The 18,641-nt window shown below is 48.3% G+C and overlaps 1 protein-coding gene across 10 annotated transcripts in view; it reads right to left on the bottom strand.

The window, feature by feature from the left end:
* The window catches only part of LOC140428034 (rho guanine nucleotide exchange factor TIAM1-like), a 473,602-nt gene that overhangs the window by 40,838 nt on the left and 414,123 nt on the right, over nucleotides 1-18,641 (bottom strand). For all 10 annotated transcript variants that reach the window (XM_072514009.1, XM_072514007.1, XM_072514011.1 and 7 more), the window contains 2 exons: nucleotides 3,299-3,407; nucleotides 2,823-3,002 (listed from right to left, as the gene is read on the bottom strand). In XM_072514009.1, coding sequence (XP_072370110.1) covers nucleotides 2,823-3,002; nucleotides 3,299-3,407 — 289 coding nt within the window. The remainder of the gene's footprint in view (nucleotides 1-2,822; nucleotides 3,003-3,298; nucleotides 3,408-18,641) is intronic.

Here is an 18,641-nt window from a genome sequence, read left to right as displayed (position 1 = left end):
GGATGAACTTATAGAGGTCTATAAAATAATGAGGGGCATAGATAAGGTAGATAGTCAACACCTTCTCCCAAAGGTAGGGGATTCTAAAACTAGAGGGCATATGTTTACGGTGAGAGGGGAGAGATACAAAAGGGTCCGCAAGGGCAATTGTTTCACACAGAGGGTGGTGAGTGTCTGGAACGAGCTGTCAGACACAGTAACAGAGGTGGGTAAAATTTTGTCTTTTAAAAAGCATTTAGACAGTTATATGGGAAATCTGGGTATAGAGGGATATGGGCCAAATGCAGGCAATTGGGACTAGCTTAGTGGTTAAAAACTGGGAGGCATGGACAAGTTGGGCAAAGGGCCTGTCTTCATGCTGTAAAAGTCTATGACTATGACTCTATATCAATCAAAGCAAAGAAAAAAATTGCCTGAACTACATTTTTCAGTTTTATTATTTTAAAAAATCTGTCAGATATTTTAAATAGAATTTCAACTTTGGCCGCATTTGGTAATCCAAAATTATCTTTAAAAAATATTCATGAATACATTTAAGAGTGTTTTCTCGGTACAACGGAAAATGAGTTTATTACAAAAAATAAGCACTTTAAGACTGAGGCTCTATCTACTACCAGTGAGTGACTTGGTTTTAAATAACTGAAAATGACTTTTAAAAATATATACATAACCATTTGTTAATTATATTGGCACATGGTAGTCAGTTTCTTCGTAAATCAAAATGAAACACCAACTTTTAAAATGTAACTCTGAGTGTCCTTTAAACACAAGAACACCTTTACACAGTCAACAGTACTTTTCAAACATTTCCCAAAAGATATTGGCTTAAAAGAACTGGGAGCTAAACCCCTTTCTGATGATAACAGTTCTCGTAGAGTTTTACTCTCTAGCAAATTCTGATAACCTTACCACACAATACCCTGCTGCTCTTGTGGTGCTCTTGGAGAGTGGCAGCAAACTGATGTTCACAGGTCTGGCATCAGCATACACACTCTTGTTCAAAATCTCACAGTCACACCTCACCAACACAGTCTTCAATGTTTCCTTAAATCTGTTTTTCCCTTTGATCTTACACTCTATTGTTTCGACAACCCTTGAGAAGTTCCTTTTCCCAGAATTGATCAACCTTTTTTAAATCTTTATGGCTATTATATTGTAAAAGTAAACATACACTATTTTGCCTCATCAATTTACCATCGTCCAATTGAGTACGTTCCTTTTTGAAATACAACTGCCAACTTTGAATCACTTATTCTATTTGCCTTATGTAAATTCATATTCAAGTTCTCCTGGCTCTCTGTTCATTGCCATTTCAAACCACTTGCCTTCACGTCTCCTTTACTGGCATTTGACCTTTGCAGTTGACTATCTCCAATTCAATTAAATTAGTCACATCCATACAAGCTTGTTTCCTAGTATATGTCAATGATATTGCAAAAAATAAATATTAGACTCTCATTTTCCTCACACCAACTCTTTTCTACAAGCGCACACAATCTGCCAACACAGACTCGATTTGATTTTGGATGATAATTTCTGCATGGCACTATGATAAATACATTACACAAAACTCCAGAATATCAATTCAGCCTCATATCTCCACTAACTCAGGACAGGTTGTCACAATTCATTTTCTCTCCCACGAGCCAATCCCCTAACCACAAATAGCACAAGAATCAATGCATTCCATTTCCCTTTTGATCATGTCAATCTATATCTATTTGGTGAAAATAAAGTACAATCTTCAAAATAACACTTCCCATAACAGAACGTAGTTTTAAAATATTATACTGGTAATGTTTATGTGCCAGCTATCAAGTGTATCATTTAGTAGTATTGATTAAACTCTCACTCCAGGAAGTATCAACAATCCACAATATACACAATTCATGGAAAACTAATACAACACAGAAGAAAGAAAACAGGCCCAGCTATTGAAATTTGCTGAGTTTTCATTTGAAGAAACTGCATTTTGAGAAAAAAAATTGAATGGAAAATTAGTTTCACCGCCATATCATAATAGTGAGCATTACGTTGAATGACATCTCCTACCAATGGGGTTGGGGGGAGAAGAAAAGTTAGAAGGAATATTGGGCCGATATCTTCTTTGGAAGTGAATATCAGAATTAAGAAAGATTTGACCCATGAAAAATATAATATGGGCTTCCACCAAAATTTGAATTTGTTGTACAGTAGTTCAATTAGACACATTCAAGGACCAATGCATTTAATACACAATATAATGACAAAGTTTTCTAGCCAACATGAGCCAACCATTTTAAATTATTGTGTTCTTATTAACATTTAATAAGTGATTCACTTGCTTCCAGAATTTAATGATTTCTGTTTCAGTGCGGTAAACATTCAAGCAAAATAAGTCAGTGCCTTTGCATTCATGCAGAATAATAGTGTCTAACTAAGGATCGCCATGCAGAATTTGATCTTATGGACTGAGCTATGATTTACACTATTCATCTGTGAGAGAAAAAGCAACATCATGCAAAATCCTGAACAAGTGTGGCAAACAGCGAGAAATCAAAGCATAAATCAATCTTACAATACATTACAGTACCCCACACCAGAAAGCATTTTCTCCCTTACATTTTCTTGCACTATCACTCTTACCACTTTTCCTTCCTTCTCACCCTCACTGGCACATCTCTATCATTCCTCTCAGGTTTCAGCCAGTGCTAGTCTATAACTTGGCTCCCTGATGATGCAGGCAGTGCAGCCAGGCATGAAATACCCCAAGATTATTCTTCCCTGTTGATAAAGACTTGTACAATGAATGAGGACTAAATATACAATCTGCACATTCTTACCAGTTAGATGATAATGTTCCTCACTATCCAAGTCTGTAAGAGAGATCAACTCTTTCAGCAGAAGGGGATACTTCAGAACACGCTGAATAGGCTTGATCAGGTAGGACTCCAACGTTGATGAGTGCTGCTGTTTAGGATTCTGGGCATCAAGGAAGGCCTTAAAGGCTGGATTAACTTTGGCTAAATACAAGTAGAATAGAAAACACAAAAAAAATTATGAAACTAATGAATATTATGTTGTTAAAAACATTCTATACTTAGAAAGGAAGGAGTAAAATCTTCCACAGCATCCTGTTTTTTTCAGCTCAAATTATAATTTTCTTCACATACCAATTCTCTGAATTTTATGCTTACACATTCCTTAAAAGCAATGAATATTTCTACATAAAGGTTATCATTAGTGTAAGGGACATGAAGCTTTCACGATGATGTATGATATGCAATTTAAACTGTGTACAAAGCTGTAATACAATTACCTTTAACAAGGACCTTGGGAACCTTTGTGTGACTGGCACAGAATGCACTGTATAACTTGAAACGATCAGCATAGTACAGAAATGAGCCACCCAATGAGAACAGCACTTTCTGCAAGAAGAGCACACGATGATCAATTCGCAGTTTGATTTAATACAATTCCAGCTAATATTCGTTGATGGTATCTGTAAATCAGTTTCCATTGTGCAAAGTCAGCATTTAGTTTGAAGGTTACTGGAAGTTTACGAGTCTTATTTAACAAATAATTCTGCTTTTACAATACATACACAGGTTGGAAGAGCAATGATTCCTGTTCGGAATTAATTCTGGCTGTTACTCCTCTGGCTTCTGAATAAGAATCACTTCACTCATCAACTGCCCAGCCTATTTTCCAGTTCGATCACTGCCCAAGAACATTGACCGATCCCATACTCAAATGTCACACTCTTGTGGTTATTTGATCATTGCCAACTCCAAGTTAAAACTGTTCCTCCACTGGCTCCTGAACCGAATCTCGCTTAATGTCTGCCACTTGTTCTGGGGCATTCCCTTCCAGCAGAACCTCAGATTTGGACTGTTTTCTTCCTCTAGCTTTCCACCATCATTATACCTATCTTGCTGAGCTACTCAACAGTTCCATTTATTTCCCACCAGATTATTCACCATCTGCCACACTGCAGAGATGTCGGGCATGATTCAACCATCACGTTGCACCTGGCGCGATCTGGGCTCCCCGGGTAAATAGCAGAAAAGGCCAAAATCGAGATTTGCGCCAGGCGTGATGGTAAGTTCCGGAACTCGCCCCAAAATGCATATCATTGACCCTCATTTCAACCTCATTAGTGAGACTGAAGTCGATTGCAGCGGCCTCCCAGGAATTACCCGCCTCCCCAGCGAGAAATCACGCGGATGTCGTTTAGTTCTCCTTTTTAAAAACGTGAAGCTGGCGCGATGGCTTCTGAGGGAAAGTGAGGAGGTGAGCAGCATTTCCATTTTCCAGCATGCAGCTCACGGGCACTGAAGCTGCTGGCCCAGTGCTCAGGGAGAAGGGCTTGATTGGGGGGGGCTGAAGCTTTCCAGGTCAGCAGTCGCCCCTGGGGGATGGGCTTTACATCTGTGAGGCCTTCAAGCAATCTTTAAATATTGTGGAGACCCAAAACAGGGGCAAGCTGAAGCCTGTCCGTCCCACCAAACATTTCCAGAACAGAACCTTGCTGTGGCTTCAATGCTGAAAGTCAATTTCACTCCCTTTGGCTGTGAGCAGCCTCTAACTTCACAACTGAAGGCTGTTGTGAATAAGAAATTAGTTATGAGAACACTTCACAGCTACGGGTTGTGTTTGCTGCTTGCTTCTGCTGGTGGCGACAGATGCTTGGAGGCTGCTGTTGCCTTCCTTTCCTGTATCCAGAAAGAAGGACAATGTTTTCTAAGATACTTGGGTCCTGGAACACTGGGTTAAGGGGATGTATCAGTGTAGAAGGCAATTCGGTTTGAAGCAAGACGACATTGCAGGATCATTTTGACATGGAGCCAAATGGGCCACCTGCTAATGCTGTTAAAGAAATGCTTTCGCAGGTTGTTGTTGGTGGTGATGTGAATGCTGCATGTAACTGGCACGTCACCACGGGTTAAACATGCTGGAAGTCAAGAATGCTCAACTGCACCTTGAGTGCCAGTGGAAAAGTGGATGCCAGGATTTGGTTCCGGTGAGATTGGGCTGTGTGGGAAGGCCTGCACAGCTGCGGCTCCTGGATGGAGAATGGCACTGATATGTGGAACAAGTAACACATTGATGGACAGATCATTTCTATGACAAGGTTCTGGACATAACACATTCACAGGCGTATCCTCCATTTCTGTTGAGGAACCTGTGAGGGGTGATACCGTGTTTATTTTTAATGAAAATAAGCAGATATAGCTTTTTTTGTACCAATATGGAATGGTGACGTTTCCTTGTTGTTTGATGGTTAGTGTGATCTGTGGAATGTTACGTAGTTGATTTTCGAATCTTTGCTACTGTTGACTACTTAATAAACAAAATATTCTCAACTCTCAAGTGCCTACTCAAGGGTACACGTGCCATGCCTCAGGGAATGATCAGTGCACGGCATTTCAAGGAAGCTTTGAAGTCTGAACAGTGTGCCTGAAGTCTAGGAGTGTCAGCACCATAGAGGCAGCTGTCAATAATCAAACACTAAAGCATGGCTTCAGCACTGGGATCCACTTGTGACCAAAGGATCAGTGTGTGGATCAGGGACAGCACCTGAGCCGGGTTTCCCTGTTTCCGGCAGAGGTCTGGGGTCTCGAGGACGAGTGTTCCGCGTGCAGAGCAAGGTTTGTCAGAACAACTGGCTCACTAGGTGGCACTCAGAGAAGGCAGGACAGCCATGATAAGGGTAATGGGGGGCGGGGGGCATGTGGGATTTGAGGGTCCTGGGATGGAAGCCCTAGTGGATTGTCAGTTTCTTCTCCTTCTCCAATTCCTTACAGATATCAAACTGTATGCTGTGTCGGTCCCGCAGCGATTGCACTCACATTGCTGGTGGCAACCAAGGCAACCACCCACCGGAGAAGATGGCAGCAGCCATGCCGCAGGCTGGAGGCGACATCCCATGTGCAGGGGGCCGCCGCACACTCTGAAGACCCGGCCGCCAATCAGACCGAGGAGGAACCCAGAGAGAGAGAGGCCAGTGACAGCTCAAGTTGTACAGGCGCCATTGGTCTTTCAATGATAGGACTGACAGCATGTGCCACAGAAGACTCTGTCTCGGGAGTGAGACGGTCCTGCACCTGTGCCACATCCTCACAGACTTGGCACCCCTTGGAGGAGGAGGATACCCTGTCCTGAAGTTTTACACTACCGGTTTATTCCAGGGCTCGAGCGAGGACCTGTGTGGCATTTCTCAATCTACAGCCCACATGTGCATCTTGGAGATCATGGATGCCCTGTATGCCAGAGCATCAGACTTTATCACCTTCAACCTGGATCAAGCACAAGATGCCCATGCTCCATCATTCTCCGGCTATAGATGGCATGCATGTTGCCCTGCGTGCACTGGGGCATCAGGGAGTGCCCTTTAGTAACAGGAAGGGGTTTCACTCCGTGAATGTTCAGATTGTGTGCGACCATCGCCTCCATATCATGCACGTGTGCCCACTACCCAAGGACAGTGGATGACAGCTACATCCTGGGACACTTGGAAATCCCCAGCGTCTTCGAGGACGATCTCAGGATAACAGGTTGGCTCTTGGGGGACAAGGGATACCCACTGTGGTCCTGGCTGATGACGCCGGTGTGGAGGCCTGAGACCAAGGTGGAGATCTGATATAATGAGGCTCACGTTTCCAGCTGTGTGGTCATTGAGCGGTGCATTGGACTACTGAAAAAGTGGTTCTGTTGCTTGGACCGCTCTGGTGGAGGCCTGCATGCCTCCCGCTTTGTGGTCTTCTGTGCCTTCCACAACCTGGCACTGCAGTAGGGCGACATGCTGGATGAGGAGTGACGTATGGTCTTGTCTGATGATGAGGCGGATCAGGAGGTGCTGGAGGACGAGCCCAGGGAGGAGCTGGAGGCCAGGCGGCGGGGCAGCAAGGGTGCAACATGCCCACAGGACCAGGGAGGCCCTCATCCTCATCAGATTCTCATTAGATGAGGCTATGCCGTCAGCTCAACCCAACCCCACCCCCCCATTTCCCCGCTTCCCACCAATCTTCCTCCCCCAATCCCCGCTCCTCCCCATTTCGCTCCTTCCCCCCAATCTCCATTTCCCATCTCCCCCCTCCTCTCCATTTCCCTCCTTCCCCAATCCCCCGCTTCTCCATTTCTCTCCTTCTCCCCCATGTGCCCTATTTCCATGATTTCTCTCCCCCCCCCACCCAATCACACCACCCCTCCCCAACCACTCTATTCCACCCTCCAAGGGTCTGTGCAACATCACTCCAGGGTGATGGGCCTGTATCGGCACTGTCAGCGGGTCAATTTCTGCAAATGTCTGACGCCTGTCTTTCGAGCTTTCAGCACGCTCACACCTATCCTCTGAAAGGGGTCTGTATCGGGGGCATGTGATCGTGGAAGTGTGGTTGCAGGCTGACCCACTGTGAAGATTAATGTGACAAAGGCTTCACATGTATCAGATGTTACATGTTTCAGTATTGAACATTTGACATTTCCATTCCCCTAGCTACAGATAGTATCCCCCCTTCTCCCCCCACCAATGTCCCTCAATCTTCTTGATCTTTCGCGGTCGACTGCTACATCAGTGTGTCCCCAGGCTGCACATCAGAGGTGGAGGCAGCCTGCTGCTTTCCATGCCCTGTAGCCTTTGATGCCCGTGGCGGACGTCTTCTGGAGGGCCTGGAGCTGGAGAGCCCGGCCAACTTACCGGTGCCACACGCATCTCCGTGTCACCCTGTTCTGCCTGTTGCCGTTGAGATGTGCCAGTGTCAGAAGATGGGTGGATTTGAAGAACTGGAGACCGCAATCGTTTCCTTGGTGGAAGACCCTGGGGTGGCCTCCAGCACCTCGTCTTCCTTGACGGTGCCCATAGGGCCCTGGTGGTCACCATGGGATGGAGGGACAGCTAGAGTAAGCTTCAGTGGCCTCTGAATCTTCTGGCTCTGCCAGTCCTGTCAGCTCCCCATTGTCTGCACAATGGTGTCAACACCCTCAGCGATACTCCTCAGTGACTGGGCCACATTCTGGAGTGCCTCAGGAATGCCCACCTGCATCTGGGACATGTCCCTCAGTGACTGGGGCATAATGTTAAGGCCCTCAGCCATGTTCGTTGCAGACATAGCCATGCCTTGGGCATCACCACTCAATATACGGACGCCGTGCTCCAGGTTTTCCACGAAGGTCGCCCTGGTGGTGTTGACCTCGGTGCCTTGCATTGTCGGCAACACTTCCTGCGACCGAAGCCTTTGGAACTCCTTCAATCGACGATGCAGTCTCTGGAATGTCACTGACATCCCCTCCTGAATGTCACGGTTGTGTCTTATCATCTGCATTCTGAGGAACAAGCGTGAAGATTGGATGTGGGGAGGGTGCAAGGTGTCAGCCAGTGATGTTTCGGGAGGGGATTTGTGAATATGAGGGGTGGCAGGTGTAATTGAAACCAGGAGAGAGGTAGTAATTTGCCTTGCAGCTCTGTGAAGGTCATTGGTCTTCTTCCGACATTGGACGGCGGTCCTCCTGGTCATGCGCCCAAATTAACAGCCGCTGCCACTGCCTCTCAGGTGGCATTGCTCACCCTGCTCCTGGTCCCCCAAACCTCTGGGAGGGGACAAGATGTCCCGCCTCTCATTCACAGCGTCGAGAAGCCTGGCCGGGCCGGCATCACCCAGCGAGGAGCAAGTCTGCGCAGTGCCATGCTTGTGTGTTAAATGGGAGTGAGTGGTGAGGGAGTGTTGAAAACCAGCTCCCCCTTGTTAGCGCCGAGAGGCTGCAGCGTGAGTCAGGCAAATCAGACGGCGAGACAGCCAGTAATGGTGAGAAGCTCGTGGGGCTCATTTTCTGCACCAAGTGCGGTTGAATGTGGGCCGCGATTTTGCCAACGCGGCCGTCGAGAAATATCCCGCTAAATGCGCCCTAAATGACACTCCGAAATTATCCCATTGAATTGTGTCTGTCATTTTCACTGTTTTAAATCTCAGGGCTGAAAACTGGGGCAGGCTTTGCTTATCTTTCATATCTGACGTGACTATGTTAAGCATTGCAATGAGACTCTCTTCACCCACAATTTCAGCATTACCCTGAAGAGCAAAGACAATTTGTAATACTTTCACCATACTGACGTGATTCCTCACTCGCAGTCTGAACCTTCTATCCCTGATCACAGATCAAATCAGAAGTACCTAATGCAAGTGGTGTAATAAAGTGTCCAGGTAACTTTCCTCCTTGATTCATCATGTGTTTGAAGCTCAGAATCCAGCTCATCAACTCTTGAACCAAAACTCCTTGAGCTGCAGATACTGCAGATGTGGTTGTGGTGGATCACACTGATGTCCACCAACTCCCACATGGAAAGCTGCAACACATCATCTGCCCTGTCACCTTAATTGTGTTTTCTTTCATTAGGTTTCGAGTTAGAAATATCAGTCTGATAACTGTCATCAGTTAACTGTAGTTAAATTAAGTAGTATAACTATCTAAGCTATAGATTTAATGCAATATTTCTATCTCCCAGAACTGATTTAAACTATTGTGGTTTAGAGGGATAAAATCTTCAGCTACCTACTAGTTATCTCTTTCCCCATGTCATTGAATTCCTACCTGCAGTAAATTCCCAAGTTGGCACTTATTTCTTGTCGCACTCAAGCCTTGTTGTCTCCTCTCTGCTTAGCTTATCACCCCTGAGCCCTTTCTTTGATCTTCCGCAAATGATCTTTATTACTAACCTCTTTCTCACATTTAGCTATCCCAGCCCTAAACTCTGGCACTCACTTTCCAAACCTCATTTCACCTGAAAAAGCTTTTCAAAACCTGTCAACAAAGATTTGGGTCACCTCTGCTGTATAATCATTTATTTCTTTTCTACTATATCCTTTGTGAAGCATCTTGGGGAACTCTTCTACATTTAGATTACATCGCAAATGTAAATTTGTTACTGTTTTAACTTCTCATCCTTCCTCTCTGCCTTATCCTAAGAAGTCACAGACATCAGGATAGCCACAATGTGACTGTAAGTCAGTTATTTTGCTAAACTTAAAGAGGCATCCGCATCATCTAATCTGTCCATCTTCTAAATCTTATAGCTTGTAATCTTATAACTTTCTTTTAGTTTTATGAGTAATGATACTCTTATCTTGATTCAGTAAAAGTATAACATTGTGAGAGAACAGTTTTGTTTTGTTTTTAATGGAAAGATCTGCTTGTGGAACTACAATAATAATCTTTATTATTGCCACAAGTAGACTTACATTAACACTGCAATGAAGTTACTGTGAAATCAATCCCCTAGTCACCACACTCCGGCGCCTGTTTGCGTTCAGTAAGGGAGAATTCAGAATGTCCAAATTACCTAACAGGAGAATTTAGAAAGTCCAAATTACCTAACAGCATGTCTTTCGGGACCTTGTGGGAGGAAACCGGAGCACCCGGAGGAAACCCACGCAGACACGGGCAGAATGTACAGACTCATCACAGAAAGTGACCCAAGCCAGGAATCGAACCTGGGACCCTGGCGCTCTACCGATTTTTCATTTAGAAAGATGTAAAGGGCAGTCAATGGGTGAGTGGGACTAATTAAGAATCAAAGAGAAGACTTTCTTATGGAGGCAAAGAGCATTGTACTATATGAGTATTTTGTATTTGTCTTCATTAAAACAAAGATGTTGCTAACGATAAAGGAGCTAGTTGAGAAAGATGAAAAACAGATAAAGAACTGCTTTAAAGGTTGGCAGTGCTCAAAGTAGAAAAATCATCTAATCTGGGTGGAATACATTTTAGTTTGCTGGGGCGAGCTGTAGCTACCAACCACACTGGATGGTGAGAAATAGCAGAATAACCTCCAAATGTGGAGGCTGGCTGCAAAATATACAGGACATCTCCTGATGAATAAGCAGTCGTACATTACACTGGCAGGGTGTTTACAGTTGGGAGAGGTAGAAGGATTCATCTCTACATTATTCAAGACCTGATAAACCTACTTTACAGCATCCTGTGACATAATAAACAAAGGCTTCCATTTATTAAGGCGTATCATAACCAAAACTTCAATGGTGGATGAATGGAAAGTGGACAAAAGATTCCAGCAGGGTCTGGTCCTCAATTATAAAAGTTTATCTGATCATTGTGCCAGGAAATGCCTCACCCCAATACATTGTGAGGCCTGCTGTGCAATTGGTCTCCCACTCTAAGATACAATACAGAGGCCCTTCTCCGGGATCTTAGGTTACTGAGGGAAAGGTGGAAATTGGTTTTGGTCACAATCTTCAATCATCCTTAGATGTGGGAGTGATGTTAAAGGGCTAGAGGATTGCAAATGTGACACTCCTGTTTAAAAAAGGGAAGAGGACTAAACTTGGCAATCACAGGTGAATCAGCCTAATGATGAAGATGGAATAATTTAGAGACATTAATCTAGGAACGAATTAATTCATACTTGGAAAAATTGGATTAATAAATGAAAACAAGCTTGGATTTAGTAAAGGCAAATCATGTTTGACTACCTTAATTGAGTTATTTGATGAAGTAATAGAGGGAAATAAGGGTAGTGTGATTGATTGGTATATAGAATCTCAAAAGGCATTTAATAAAGTACCACATAATAGACTTGTTATTAAAACAAAAATGGGGATGAAATTGGCCAACAATATTATTAAAAACATATAGGGGCACTGGAGAAGATGCAAAAATGTTTTAAATGAATTATGCCAAAGCTAAGAGGTCATGCCTATTAGGAAAGATTGAAGAGCCCAGATTTGATAGGGTCGATGTAGAAGAGATGTTTTCACCTGTGAGGAAGAGTAGAACTCAGGGCCATACATATAGAATAGTCACTAAAAGCTCCAACAGGAAATTCAGGGAATACCTCTTCACTCAGAGAATGGTTGGAATGTGAACTTGCTACCACAAGGACAACTTGAAGCAATGAGCAGCAATACATTTAAGGGGAAGCTTGATAAACACAAGAGGGAGAATTGAATTGATGGATTAGATGAAAGGTGGGAGGAGGCTCATGTCCATGAACACCATCATGCACGCAGACCAAATGGTCTTTCTTTGTTCTATGTAACTGTGATTTGATGGTCCACTGAATTGGTCAATGTATTCCAAGAAAGAAGCCACCAACACTCCATGACATTAACCCACTTGTGTTAATGTTGGACACGTCCATTCTCTCTGAAGTTGACAGCAACGAGCGTGGAATGCCTGCAAGTGCATAGCATAGCTCCCCCTCAATAATTATCCTTTTCATCAATGACCCCTGGATTCAATACCTGTGCCCAACTGAGCAAAGCTTGGAAAGGGATGTGCTCTCTGGCATATGAGGAGCAGTTGAGGACTCTGGATCTGTACACATTGAAGTTTAGAAGGATGAGGGGGGATCTTATTGAAACTTACAGGATACTGAGAGGCCTAGATAAAGTGGACGTGGAGAGGATGTTTCCACTAGTTGGAAAACTAGAGCCCGAGGGCACAGCCTCAGACTGAAGGGACGATCCTTTAAAACTCCGACGAGGAGGAACCTCTTCAGCCAGAGGGTGGTGAATCTGTGGAACTCTTTGTCGCAGAAGGCTGTGGAGGCCAAATCACTGAGTGTCTTTAAGACAGAGATAGTTAGATTCTTGATTAATAGGGGGATCAAGGGTTATGGGGAGAAGGCAGGAGAACGGGGATGAGAAACATGTCAGCCATGATTCAGTGGCAGAGCAGGCCCGATGAGCCGAATGGACTAATTCTGCTCCTATGTCTTACGGTCCCTGCCAGCACTGTCTTCTCGTATTAATTTATGACCTGAGATTCACCAATTGAGACTGCGCACCACACTCACTGGCACACACCGGAAGCATAAAAACTGGTAGTAAAATGAGATATTCTTGTTTAAATCATACATTACGGACTTCCGGTTGTGGCTATGCAGAGCTAAGTCGCACATTCGGCGGCTCCCACATAAACTGACTTTTGGGCTCTTTTCAGGGCCCCCAACGACACTTTTTCGATGTTTCCCGGTGTGGGAAGGAGTCTAAACCGCTCCCCGTCAGTATATGGCTTCAACTAGGAGCGGGGCGACAAAAAAGGTGGTGGTGGACCCGAAGAAGGTGCGACGGAAGGACAAAATGGCGCCGGGCGGAGACCAGGCACCGTGGATGCAGTGGACGGAAGAGCAGCAGGAGGGTATCCAGCGCTGCTTCAGAGAGATTAAAACGGACCTGCTAGAGCTGATGAAGGCGTCTATTGATAAACTGCTGGAGACACAGACGGCCCAGGGAGTGGCGAGCCGCGAGGCTCGACAAAAGATCTCTGACAATGAGGACGAGATCTTAGGCCTGGCGGTAAAGGTGGAGGCGCACGAGGCGCTCCACAAGAAATGGCAGGAGCGGTTCGAGGAGATGGAGAATCAGTCGAGGCGGAAGAATCTGCGGATTCTGGGCGTCCCGGGGGGCTGGGGGGCCTGGACGTGGGGACCTGTGTGGTCACCATGTTGAACTCGCTGATGGGAGCGGGGTCCTTCCAGGGGCCCCTGGAGCTGGAAGGGGCCCATAGAGTGCTGGCGAGGAGGCCCAAGGCTAATGAGTCTCCGCGGGCGGTGCTGGTGAGGTTCCATCGGTTCGTCGATCGGGAGTGTGTGCTCAGGTGGGCCAAGAAGGAGAGGAGCAGCAGGTGGGAGAACAGGGAGGTTTAGATATATCAGGACTGGAGTGCGGAGCTGGCGAAGAGGAGGGCCGGGTACAATCGAGCGAAGGCGGTGCTGCACAGGAAGGGGGTGAAGTTTGGCATGTTGCAGCCGGCGCGACTATGGGTTACCTACAAGGACCGGCACCATTATTTTGAGTCTCCGGAGGAGGCGTGGGCCTTTGTTCAGGCCAAGAAGTTGGACACAGATTGAGGGTCGGGACAGGCGATTGGGGACTGCGCTTGATATGCTATGTTTATTTTTGTTTCGAGGGGGGGCCTTTGTATTGCTCCGGGTTTCTTTCTCTTTGTGTTTTTTCTCTTTTGGGTCGGTGAGGGTGGCTGGGGCTGGTTGGGCACTGTTTTGGTTGGGTTGGTCGGGGGGGGGTTCTTGGAGGTTAGATGGGGCCCCGCGGGGGAGGGGGAGGTCCGAGTCAGGTGGAAAGCGTGGGCAATTTCCCGCGCTGAAGACTCGAGGGGGCGGAGCCGGAGTGGGGAAGCAAGGGTTGTTTCCCGCGCTTAGAACAGAAGGTGGAGGGGGAGAGCCTATGGATGGGGACGGGAGGGGAGGGTGTGCCACACAATGGCAGGAGTCGAAGGAGCGGAGGGAGTGGCCGGGGTCAGCAGGAGTCAGCTGACTTGCGGAAGTGCAATGGGGGAGTAAATCAGCTAGGATGGGTCCTAGCCGGGGAGGGGGTGTGGGGTGGGGGGGGGAAATCGAGTTGCTGCTGCTATGGTCAAGAAGGAGCTGGAGCGAGTGGAGGGGGTCGAGATGGGGGTATGCCGCTTTGGGGAACGGGCCGGGTGTGGGGTGCGGGCGAGTGGCTGGTCGAGGAGGGGTCATGGCTAGTCGGCGGGGGAGGGGAGGCGGGTAGCCCCCTGATCCGGCTGATGACCTGGAATGTAAGGAGACTGAATGGGCCGGTTAAGCGGACCCACGTGTTCGCGCACCTGAAGGGGCTCAAGGCGGATGTGGTTATGCTTCAGGAGACACACCTGAAGGTAGCAGACCAGGTAAGATTGAGGAAAGGGTGGGTTGGTCAGGTGTTTCACTCGGGGCTGGATGCCAAAAATCGAGGGACCTTGGTGGGAAAGAAGGTGTCGTTTGAGTCGTCGAGCATTGTGGCAGATAATGGCGGCAGGTACATAATGGTAAGTGGTAAGTTGCAGGGAGAGAGGGTGGCACTGGTCAATGTGTATGCCCCGAACTGGGACGATGCGGGTTTTATGCGGCGTATGTTGGGTCGGATCCCAGACTTGGAAGTGGGGGGCCTGATAATGGGGGGAGACTTTAACACGGTGCTGGATCCGGCACTGGATCGCTCCAGGTCTAGGACGGGTAGGAAGCCGGCGGCGGCTAGAGTGCTGAGGGGGTTTATGGACCAGATGGGAGGGGTGGACTCTTGGAGATTTGCAAGGCCAGGGGCTAGGGAATTTTCATTCTTCTCACATGTCCATAAGGCTTATTCCCGAATCGACTTTTTCATCTTGAGTAGGGAATTGATAGCGAGAGTAGAGGATACTGAGTATTCGGCAATAGCCATTTTGGACCACGCCCGCATTGGGCGGACTTGGAGATGGGGGAGGAGAGAGACCAGCGCCTGCTGTGGCGCTTGGAGGTGGGGCTGTTGGCGGACAAGGAGGTGAGCGAGCGGGTCCGAGGAAGTATAGAGAGGTACCTGGAGACCAAAGACAACGGGGAGGTCCGAGTGGGGATGGTATGGGAGGCACTGAAGACGGTGGTGAGGGGAGAGCTGATCTCCATTAGGGCCCACAAGGAGCAGAGGGAGCGGGGGGAGAGGGAGAGGCTGGTGGGGGAGATGGTGAGGGTAGACAGGAGGTATGCGGAGGAGCCCGAGGAAGGATTGTTGAGGAAGAGGCGCAGCCTCCAGGCCGAATTCGACCTGGTGACCACCAGGAAGGTGCAGTGGAGGAAGGCCCAGGGGACGATTGACGAGTATGGGGAAAAGGCAAGCCGGATACTGGAGCATCAGCTTCGGAAGGGGGACGCATCTAGGGAGATCGGGGGAGTTAAGGACAGGGGAGGGAGTGTGGTGCGGAGTGGAGCTGGCATCAATGGGGTCTTCAGGGACTTCTACGAGGAATTGTACCGATCCGAGCCCCCACGGGAGGAGGGAGGGATGGGCCGCTTCCTGGACCAATTGAGGTTTCCAAAGGTGGAAGAGGGACTGGTGGCGGGATTGTCGGCCCCGATTGGGCTGGAGGAGCTGATCAAAAGGATAGGAAGCATGCAGGCGGGGAAGGCACCGGGGCCGGACGGTTTCCCGGTCGAATTCTATAAAAAATATGTGGACCTGTTGGGCCCGCTGTTAGTTAGGACCTTCAATGAGGCAAGGGGGGGTGGGTGGGGGGGGTGCTTTACCCCTGACGATGTCCCGGGCACTGATCTCCTTGATCCTGAAGCGGGACAAGGATCCCCTGCAATGTGGGTCTTACAGACCGATTTCCTTGCTAAATGTAGATGCCCAGGTGCTGGCGAAGGTCTTAGCCACGAGGATTGAGGATTGTGTGCCGCAGATCATCCATGAAGACCAGACGGGGTTTGTGAAGGGGAGGCAGTTGAACGCGAATGTGCAGAGGCTTTTGAACGTTATCATGATGCCGGCGAGGGAGGGGGAGGCGGAGATAGTGGTGGCGCTGGACACTGAGAAAGCCTTCGATAGGGTAGAGTGGGGGTACCTGTGGGAGATGAAGAGGTTCGGGTTTGGGGAGGGGTTTGTCAGGTGGGTCAGGCTGTTGTATGAGGGCCCGGTGGAGAGTGTGGCCACAAACAGGAGGAGGTCAGAGTACTTTTGGTTGCACCGAGGGACGAGACAGGGGTATCCCTTATCCCCCCTGCTCTTCGCACTGGCGATTGAACCCCTGGCTTTGGCACCGAGGGAGTCAAGGAACTGGAGGGGGTTGGTGCGGGGTGGGGAGGAGCATAGGGTGTCACTTTATGCGGACGACCTGCTGCTGTATGTGGCAGACCCCGTGGGAGGAATGCCGGAGGTAATGAGGATTCTTAGGGAATTCGGAGACTTTTCGGGGTACAAGCTCAACATGGGGAAGAGCGAGCTGTTCGTAGTTCATCCAGGGTACCAGGAGAGGGGGATTGGCGAGCTCCCACTAAAAAATGCGGAGAGGAGCTTCAGGTATCTGGGAGTCCAGGTGGCCAGGAGCTGGGGGGCCCTGCATAGGCTTAATTTTACAAGGCTGGTGGAGCAAATGGAGGAGGAGTTCAAGAGGTAGGACGTGTTGCCGCTGTCCTTGGCAGGTAGGGTGCAGTCAATCAAAATGACGATGCTCCCAAAGTTTTTGTTCCTGTTCCAGTGCCTCCCCGTGTTTATCCCGAAGGCTTTTTTCAGGCGGGTTAACAGGAGTATAATGGGGTTTGTGTGGGCGCGAGGGACTCCGAGGGTAAGAAGGGTGTTCTTGGAGCGGAGTAGAGATAGGGGGGGACTGGCTCTGCCCAACCTCTGTGGATACTACTGGGCCGCCAATGCGATGATGGTGCGCAAGTGGATGATGGAGGGGGAGGGAGCTGCATGGAAGAGGCTGGAGACGGCGTCTTGTGTGGGTACGAGTCTGGGGGCGCTGGCAACAGCACCGCTGCTGCTCCCTCCAAGGAGGTATTCCACGTGCCCGGTGGTGGTGGCTGCCCTCAAAATTTGGGGGCAGTGGAGGCGGCACAGGGGGGAAGTGGGGGCCTCGGCGGGGACGCCATTACAGGAGAACCACCGGTTCGCCCCAGGAAGAACAGGTGGGGGGTTTGCGGGTTGGCACAGGGCAGGGATACGAAAGCTGGGGGACCTGTTTGTGGACGGGAAGTTTGCGAGCCTGGGTGAGCTGGAGGAGAAGTACGGGCTCCCCCCCCCGGGGAACACCTTCAGGTACTTACAGGTAAGGGCGTTCGCCAGACGGCAGGTGGTGGAATTCCCACGGCTACGGCCACACACAGTACAGGACAGGGTGCTCTCGGGGGTGGAGTGGGGGGGTGGGGGGGGGGGGGGGGGGGGATGGGGAAGATCTCGGAAACTTACCAGGTGATACAGGAGGAGGAGGCGGCCTCGGTGGTGGAGGTAAAAGGTAAGTGGGAGGAGGAGTTGGGAGAGGAAATTGAGGAAGGGACGTGGGCATATGCCCTGGGGAGGGTGAATTCTTCCTCTTCGTGCGCGAGGCTTAGCCTCATACAGTTTAAGGTGCTGCACAGGGCACACATGACCGGGACAAGGATGAGTCATTTTTTGGGGGTGAGGACAGGTGTGTTAGGTGCTCAGGGAGCCCAGCAAACCACACCCATATATTCTGGGCATGCCCAGCGCTAGAGGAATTTTGGAAGGGCGTAGCGAGGACGGTGTCGAGGGTGGTGGGATCCAGGGTCAAGCCGGGCTGGGGGCTCGCAATATTTGGGGTGGCAGAGGAGTCGGGAGTGCAGGAGGCGAAATAGGCCGGAATTCTGGCCTTTGCGTCCCTGGTAGCCCAGCGAAGGATTCCTCTTCAGTGGAAGGATGCAAGGCCCCCAAGCGTGGAATCCTGGATCAACGATATGGCGGGGTTTATTAAGTTGGAGAGGGTGAAATTCGCCTTGAGAGGGTCGGTACAAGGGTTCTTTAGGCAGTGGCAACCGTTCTTAGACTTCCTGGCAGAGCGGTAGACATTGGTCAATGGCAGCAGCAACTCGGGGGTGGGTCACTTTATCTTTTTTTGTTTTTGTTATTTACACTGGAGGGTCTGAGGGGGTGTATATAATTGTTGTATTAAGTCGGGGGGTTAATGTTAATTTATTATTTATGTACAGGGGTGAAGGGGGGTATGGAGGGTTGTTTTTCTGGACTGGGTTTTGTACTTAACCCTGTTGGGTTTCTTTTTCATTTTGTTATTGATATTTTAAGAAAACCTTTAATAAAAATTATTTTTTTTAAAATAAAGAATCATACATTACAATGTGCCAAAATATCTTCTGGGTTTCTACTCATTATCACACCCCTCCCTCACTGCTCAAAACA

Source organism: Scyliorhinus torazame, chromosome 8 (assembly GCF_047496885.1).
Source record: "Scyliorhinus torazame isolate Kashiwa2021f chromosome 8, sScyTor2.1, whole genome shotgun sequence".
In the NCBI taxonomy this organism is placed as follows: Eukaryota; Metazoa; Chordata; class Chondrichthyes; order Carcharhiniformes; family Scyliorhinidae; genus Scyliorhinus; species Scyliorhinus torazame.
The sequence above is the reverse complement of the archived record's forward strand: the minus strand, read 5'-3'. Positions and strand labels throughout refer to the sequence as shown.